Source organism: Ipomoea triloba, chromosome 7 (genome assembly GCF_003576645.1).
Source record: "Ipomoea triloba cultivar NCNSP0323 chromosome 7, ASM357664v1".
Taxonomy (NCBI): domain Eukaryota; kingdom Viridiplantae; phylum Streptophyta; class Magnoliopsida; order Solanales; family Convolvulaceae; genus Ipomoea; species Ipomoea triloba.
The window spans coordinates 6,790,420-6,798,730 of NC_044922.1; the positions used below are offsets into that span (position 1 = coordinate 6,790,420).

The 8,311-nt window shown below is 36.6% G+C and overlaps 1 protein-coding gene across 2 annotated transcripts; it reads right to left on the reverse strand.

Annotated features, from left to right (window-relative positions):
- Window positions 1–220: 220 nt before the first annotated feature.
- LOC116024525 lies at window positions 221–7,873 on the reverse strand. Of its 2 annotated transcripts, none has more exons than XM_031265434.1 (10): window positions 7,515–7,873; window positions 4,905–7,157; window positions 4,689–4,799; window positions 4,391–4,543; window positions 3,269–3,432; window positions 3,007–3,154; window positions 2,692–2,814; window positions 2,520–2,607; window positions 576–949; window positions 221–481 (listed from the first exon to the last, which is right to left on the reverse strand). In XM_031265434.1, the coding sequence occupies exons 2-9, from the start codon at window positions 7,134–7,136 to the stop codon at window positions 783–785; spliced, it is 3,186 nt and encodes a 1,061-aa protein (XP_031121294.1). In that variant the 5' UTR covers window positions 7,137–7,157; window positions 7,515–7,873; the 3' UTR covers window positions 221–481; window positions 576–782. The 2 variants fall into 2 exon arrangements, with proteins under 2 accessions (XP_031121294.1, XP_031121293.1); XM_031265433.1 differs by having other exon boundaries at window positions 4,905–7,423.
- Window positions 7,874–8,311: the final 438 nt, after the last annotated feature.

Genomic DNA, 8,311 nt, shown 5'->3' on the forward strand with positions numbered 1-8,311 from the left:
TCCCATTTTTCCTACACAAATCTATTAAAATCAAGTTTATTATTTCACAAATAAAATATATAAACTGAAGAATATTATAATTAAAGAAAAAACATTAAAAAGTACATACTAAAATACAAATTTACTAAATAAAATTTAATAAATGTGTTGCTTCATAACTTTTTTTGAAGAGTCAGAAAAATATATTGCAAAAAAAAAAAAAGAAAAAGAAGGTAGTCCATATCAAAATTAAAACAAAATTGTATTATTAAAATATTATTTATTGGGAGCGCCACTCAGTACTCCATTCTAGAACTATTCATGTTAACATGTTTACACAGCAAAATTTGGAGGTTGAAGAATCGAAAGTACCTCTGTTTAATAACGGAATCGAAGTTAAGGGTGACATAATAAATTGAGTGCCAAAGTTTCATAATTTTATGTACATAAGCTGCAGCCAACTGGCTAGTCTTGCAACAAAAATACCCTCTCCTCAACCAACCTGCACAATGATATGAAATGGTGAGCTTTATGATTTATGAAAGAGCAATATATTTTGTGTATAAAAGCATGAACTCAGCTGTCATGAAACTTACAGTCTTCTATGCAAATTGCAGCTCTCTCTTCATGAAACAATGGCAACTATATATAGCAGTGCTAAGGAATTAGTGCAGTCTCATAGCCAGGCAATGAACCCAAAGGCGCGCGGCGAAACATATATATCCTTCTGTTTATTTTAATGGTGCTTCTCTATTAACTGGATAAACGATAGTAGGGAAAGACTGATTGCCATTGAAGTAGCATCATTTCACATTCATTGCTGCAGCCATGCTTCTCAATTTCTGGGAGATTTCCGAAAACGATGGCCTTTCGGTTGAATCGGAAGCCCAACAACTTTCCATCAGGGACTTCCATTCAGGATCGCACCACGTTGGAATTTGTGGGCGCAGGCTGTTGTTTACTATCCCTCCTACAAATTGTAAAAGAGGAATAAAATTAAATCAAATAAAAAGGAAGAAGACACTGGCCAAGTTAATACAAGAGGAGTGCAGCTAACAGGGATCAACGAGGATATAATCTATTACACTACTAATTAAATGGTCAGAGTGAGAACATATCCACAATTTGTCATCAAACTTAATCACGAATTCATGACTTCAAGGCCATCAAAATTCCCAAGTGATCAATCAAAAATAACTCATAGCTTTGTGGTGTTTTAAGACTAGCACATAGCAAAGAACTGCATTTAGTTGCCATTAAGGAAAAATATTTCGACAAAGGGGGTAAATTATAATGAATAATCCATAGAGAAAAGCAGTTAACAGAATAATCCAAAACTAATATATGATATGGAAAAAAGGATAAAATTTGTAGCACCACCAATGAAATTGCACTTTTCAAGACAACTCAAGCTTGCCAACTAAGTGCTAGAAACAAGGTTTGTGCTATTATTACAAAATAAAGTTCATGTATGCAGAATTCGGAAAAATTTTAGCAATGATTGAATAGATTCTATGGCCTTTTTGGATCTGATTCCTACTTTTCATTTTTGTAAAGATGCTTTCCAGACGAAGACCACACCTAAGGAGTTGGGGAGGATGGTCTGGAGAATGGTGAATGTGAGAGGAAACAAGGAATGGGCCATTATGCTAGTTCTGGAGGAAGGCTAAGGGGTCTGAAAAAACAATTGGTATATCATGCACCAAATTCCAAATAACAATATACACCCCAAATGCGTGGCTTCACTTTGTATGCACTAATGACAATATTGTATGACTAAATCTTCACATTGTTTAAACTAAGTGCTACAGAGTACTTATATCAAATAAAATAGTAAATACCCACATCATGTGTACTAATTGTTAATATTGTATATACTTATCAGGAAAAGGAGCAACTTTAGTCCTTAAGTTATTACTAAATAGTGATTTTTTGTTCTTAGTTGTTTAGTGTGAATAAAAGTAGTGCCTATATATTAACCACCTTGCAATTTCAATTCTCCCACGCTAAACAATTAGGGACTAAAAGTCACTATTCAGCCATAACTTAGGACTAAAAGTGCACCTTTCCCTACTTGACATTTACAAGTGTATATTTTATATAGTAAAATATTAACATCCTAATATTTACATGTCATGTCTATGACTTTCTATACCACATTTTCTCATTGTATTTGCTAAATATATGCAAGGGTTATTAAGAGAAAAAGGCATACATTTGCAAGGATGAGATGTACAGGTGAAGTTTACATTGAATTGTTGCTCACTGAAGTAGAAAACATACTCATAAAATCAGAGACCGCTTGTTGTTTACATCTGTTTTAAAACACTGTAACAAATTTGTACTGGTTTTACTACCAAAGTACCAATACAGGTTAGAATAGTACTGTATTGTTTTGATTTCAATCACAATTTTAGAATGGCATTTAGATTTGCATTTTTTTAAGAACAAATATATGGAAATTTGCAAAAACAGTCTTTACTGTGAGTGAAATCCCTATAGCCAACTTTATACAGTAGTAACATATTATTAGCACATACCAATTATAGAGGCACAATGCATATCTGCATAGGGTTCATCACCCGTGAGCAACTCCCACATGACAATTCCAAAAGAATAAACATCAATCTGTGCAAGAGAACAGAGGAAATGGCATTAGTAACTACAGAACATTGAAGACAAAAGTTATGTACTCATGTTTAAAAATTTTACCTTTTCTGTTACCATGTTACACTTTCCACTTAGAAGTTCAGGTGCCATCCAGGGTAAAGTCCCACGAACACCTCCAGAAACTAAAGTTTTTTGTTTCACCTTTGATAAGCCAAGATCACCAATCTATAGAGATATTAAGGAATGCATCAGTCAAATAATAGTAGAAAATATATACCAAAGACCAAACAACTAGAATAAATGAAAGAAAGTTCCTGAAGTGTTTCTTTAAAGGACATTTCACACTGTAAATCAGTTTGCTATGAAGAGTTCAAATAAATAAATAAAGTATATTTATATACTCGTACTTTGGCTTACCTTGCATACTGGTCGCTGTGGATCCCTCATATTCACCAATAGGTTCTCACATTTTAGATCAAAGTGCACAATATTTTTTCCATGTAAATACTCCATACCAAATGCAGTATCCATAGCAATGATAAGCCTTTTACGGCGATCAATTGTCCTGCTCCACAAAAGTTTCTTGGATTAATGTCATACACTTGAGGAGTGAGCAGAAAGTAGGATATTTCTCATTCACAATGAAGAGAGTCTAGAATGCATGAAAAGCTTACGACACCTGTCTTTTTTCCGTAAGAACTGTTTCAAGGATCCGTTCACCATAAATTCTGTCACAGTTGCCAAAGATCCATCTGGACCATCACGAACTACGCCATAGAATGAAACAACATTTGGATGGTGCAATGAACTTAGTATCAGGGCTTCTTTCCAGAAGTCTGCAATCTAAATAGAAAGGCAGGATGTAAAATACTTTAGCTTGGTGTAAACGTAGAAGAGCACATATCAATCACCAATAAATGCTTTTCTACTTTCTCACAATCCAATGGGCAATGGGCTAGCTAGTAGATGGGCCAAATACAATTCAAAAATGATTTTACGGAGCATAATTCATGAATGACAAGATATTGAAATGTGTTCACGGTTCACCAGGATACAAGTGAAGATAGGAAGTCAAAATACATTGTAAAAAACTAAAAATATAGCCATCTCCAAATGCTAACAAAATTTCAACCTTTCAAAAATCTGCTAAGCAATTTTCTCATCTTCGAATACAAAACAAGTCTGTGCAATTGACAGCTTATGTTCTAATGTTCCTACTATAGCCAAACTATGTAAAATCATGTTAGAATATCAACACCATAGTAATAGTCAAGGTGCTCATTGAATTCACACTCTGCATTGATAAAAATGGAAAGTTCAGCATTTTAAGAGAAATAATCTATCCTGCAGTGTTACATAGTGTTTCAATGCGTGAATGAATGTGACATAGAATAGCTCATGGCAACTTAGTTGAAAAAGGCACCAAAGATATAATCACTTATCACTGCATTCCAAAGAAATTGAAATGGCTCTCGAGTCTCTTTCAATATACAATGAATTGTACTAGTCTCACACCCCAACCACCCCTGCACAACAAAAAACAAATATAGAAAAAAGAAAACACACACACCATGTGTGGAAACATCCATCTCGACAAATAGAGAAAGCAAATGGAATACACTTGATGACATGTTATTCCTTAACATAGCTTGATTTCAGATGTAAAGTATTAAGATGGAACTAGGGCAACTTCAATCATCAACCAAATAAAAATAAAAACTAAAACAAGATATAGAGATCAGATGAAACAATGAACAATGTAATGAAAAGAACAGGGAATGAAGTAAACATAAAAACCTACCAGACGTTCCCTTTCAGATGGTTTTCCAGCAAAGCAGCTAGCTTTTATTCTCTTTATAGCCACATCTGAACCCTTCCATTTCCCATGATAAACAGAACCGTATGTGCCAGAACCCAATTCCCGGATTTCCTCAAGATCTTCATTTCTAATAGTCTACATGTAAACAATAGAAGAACATAAATAGAAATTGAAGGCGTATTAATAGCCCATATTAATGGTTGTTTTTTTTTTTAAATTTCCTCTTTAAACTTGAGCTACAATTATAATGAAGATTTACTAATTGACAGATAAGACAAACCTGCAATCCCCTTTCAATAGCCTCAGCCTCGGCCTCTGTTAGCTCAATTTTTGAATTTTCAAGATTATCATTATCATTATCAGAATCTATCCCAGAGCCTCCATGGACATCCTATAAATTATTTATAAAAAAAAAAAAAAAAAAAAAAAAAAAAAGATTTCAGTAAGAGGATTAAAGAACTAGCATTGCATACAAAGCACAAGAATCCACCCTCACCACTGCATCGGGCTCATTCTCAATTCCTACTTTTGTAGTTTTCTCATCCCCGATAACAGAATGAGCATCTTCTTGAGCTTTAGCTTTCACTTCATTAACATTTTGCATTGCTCTTTGTTTCACAGATGCAATCAACTCAGGTGTGAAACTCAGACTATCATCTGGCAGCTTCTCCTTCTCACGAGAAGCACTACCATTATTATCTCCTGCCTTAATAGTGCATCTACTTTCTAGGCCATCCACGTCCCTTGTTAATTCTATGGGAATGCCAGTGGAAACATTGGAATCTACAACTTCCAAGTCAGGACGTCCTGGCTTCGCTCCCGGCATACTCAAACTTACCACCTTATCGTCAATAAAAGGAGCTGAATCAGGTCTTAATAGTGGATCTACAGGAGTCAAAAGGTTGAGCTTTTCAGATGACTCTGAAGGTTCAAGAGTATTAGGAAATTGAATCTCTTGATTAAAAGCATTTTGTGTCGATCTCCGTGTTTGTCCCTGAAAATATTCAGGCACAGAAGACTCATCAAAGGCCACCTTTTTCTGTGACAAATCAACCCAAGAATTCGGATACTCCAACCCAGTTTGCAATCTGGAACTATTCTCTACCACTCCCCTGATAAATGCAGGACCAGATGACCCATTTGCCACCTGGGTTGAACCACATGCCTCATAAGAGGGACCCCCATGCATTGCGCCATGAACATTTCTCCACGTAGAATTTGAAACTACAGGACCATGTGGCACTTGGTAAAGTGGATCTGCTCCATATGCATAAGGTGAATTCCCATAGCGAACTCCATATTCATCTACCGGTGGAACATGTATGTGTGACCCTTTGGCCACTGCATGGTCGTGAAACACTTGATTACCAAAATCTTGCCCAGTTCGAACATTTCGAGGGTCATCGTGATGAACATAATGTGGTGGCACATGATGGACATCAGCTACATTGCTATGCCCCATAGGAATATTGATCCCATTGTCTATAATGTAGTGATCTGTCAACCTTCCAACCCCAGAAACATGTGTCCTTGGTTCCTCCACCCGAGGATTTGATTGGTGCTGCATAACCCACCCTCTTTCATGATTATGAGTATCATTGTAAAGAGCACGAGGATCTGTTTGTTCCCTAGGATAGTAAGGATGGTGCATGTTTGCATCTGTACTCATCATGATCATTTCCCGATTTGGAGGACATTCAGCACAAGAATTTACAACCTGGTGCAGTCCACTTCCTAGATTTGATTCTGCATATGGTCTGTCCCCAGGCTTCCAGGAGGAATCTGGATAAGGTTGATTTCTTTGAAAAGTTAACTGGCAATGCTCGCGGATACTGTTTCCTTCAAGTGCATGGTGTACATGATGTGGTCCATTTGGAAATAATAGCTCATGGGGAGATTGATGATTAACCTGAAGACGAGAATATTCCTCAGGGGTCCTATCATAGCTTTTCTCTTGAACTTCTTGATATGGTGAGTAGTAACGCGATGATGAAGGTGAAGTTGGAATCTCTGCCACTGGCCTTGGTTCATGTCCAGGTTGCCTGGGGGAGTAATAACCAGGACTCCACGGAGCATCCATCTCATTATACCTCTGCGGTTGCCCCAACCCCGGATGAGGAATATTAAGGTGATGCAAGCCAATCTGAGGTATGTGCATCTCAGCATTTCTCTGGTTATGGAGACTACCATCAAGACTCATCTGGTTAAAGTACTGCTCTGTGATGTCTTCTAATGGAAATTCACCATGTTGTGGGGTTCTATATTCTGGGGAATCATTAAGGCTATTCAAAGCGTCTACATACCTCCTTTCGTTGTCCCTGTCATCCCCATCACCAAAATGCAGCGATCCATCAAAATCAAGCTGAGAGAAAAGGAAGATCCTTAACCTAGTGAACCCATCTCCTGACCCCAGCTTATCGTATTCCTCCATCATATTGATCACATCATCATCATTAACAACAGAGACCAAAGCATCAAGATCCTCATCAGGTTGCTGATACTTCAAAACAGTTGCCCCTTCAAAGAGCTCCCTCATCTTTGACATTAGCTCTTCGTAACTAATATCCCGTGCAACACTCACTATCCGCGTCTCACCACCCACATACCTAAGCTTCCCATCCTGAGGCCTAGGCAGTATGCTACCCCCAAAACTGCACAAGAACTTAACCCGCGGGGTTTCATCATTAGAATTCAGGACCGAGCCCGATGTCGGGCTATTATTATCCATCTGGTATAAATCTTCAGCCTCCTGCAGTTCAATTGAGCGCTCAGAATCGAATATTGATTCGCCCAAACCTTGAACACCACCTTTATTACACATCACTTGTTGTCACAATAACTATAAACCATATCCATACCGCTCGCTCGCACGCAAATTATCGAAAATCTTCAAATTCAAAACACTCAGAGAAATCGAAAAATAACTCCTCCAAAACTAGGCAGTTTAAACAACTAAAAGAATTCCACTCGTCGCGAAAAAAAAAATCAAAAACTCAACGATTTCTGGATTGTCACCTGATAATTATCAAAAGATCACAACTTTTCAGCTTAAATTCATCAAATAATATCATTAATTTCGACCTAAAAATTCAAATTCAACGAGTACCTGATGAAAAAATGGCGGTTCCAATTGCACGAAAAGCAACGAAATCTCGAGTTTCGACACAATCTCTCAACTTCGATGCTTATCACATCTATATCTATATTATACGAGTCAGAAAGATATAAATATATTTTCAAAAAAAGAAAGATATAAATATATATAGTATGGTGCGTTTGTGTGTGTGTATATATATATATATAATATTCTAAAATAAGGAAACCTAAACTGTATAAATAACAAACTTTATTCTGTGGCAGCAATTATGTATATATAAATAAATATAATAAATTCATAATTGTATAAATAAAAAATATATGTATATATATACACAAAACAGAGAAAAGAGGTAGAGAGAGAGAGAGATGGCTATGCTATAATTTGCAGTGCATTAGAGAGACAAAGAGAGATTTCTGAAGGGTGAGAGGGTCATGGCGGGGAAGAGGGTGCCAGCTAAGGGGACACGTGGCGAGTTTTGGTTTTTCAGAATCATGGCATCAATTTATCTCCATGGTATATTCCCCCTCACGCGCGGTTTTTGAGGCGTGTGGGGTATGGATTCCCCGAATGGGAATCGCAAAATTGGCAACTCTTCACTTGGCCGCACAAAATATATTATAAGTTGCCAGTTAGAAAATAAAATTATTTTTTTTGAAAATAAAATTATGTTTGATAGTTTCTATATTTTTACGTGGAGATAATGTAATTATACGGTGTATTTAGTAATTTAAGGGTGTGTTTGGAAATCGGAAAATGATTTTTGGAAATCATTTTCTGAATTTGTGGTGTTTGGGAAGGGCAAG

Bases quoted from the DNA above. Each gene is read 5' to 3' on its own strand.
- LOC116024525 (XM_031265433.1), bottom strand. From the start codon at position 7,229: ATGTGTAATAAAGGTGGTGTTCAAGGTTTGGGCGAATCAATATTCGAT. The intron at 4,800-4,904 runs GTGAGGGTGGAT...AATAATTTATAG, and splicing joins AGAATGAGCCCGATGCAGTG to GATGTCCATGGAGGCTCTGG. The intron at 3,433-4,390 runs GTAGGTTTTTAT...CTTTCTATTTAG, and splicing joins CATCTGAAAGGGAACGTCTG to ATTGCAGACTTCTGGAAAGA.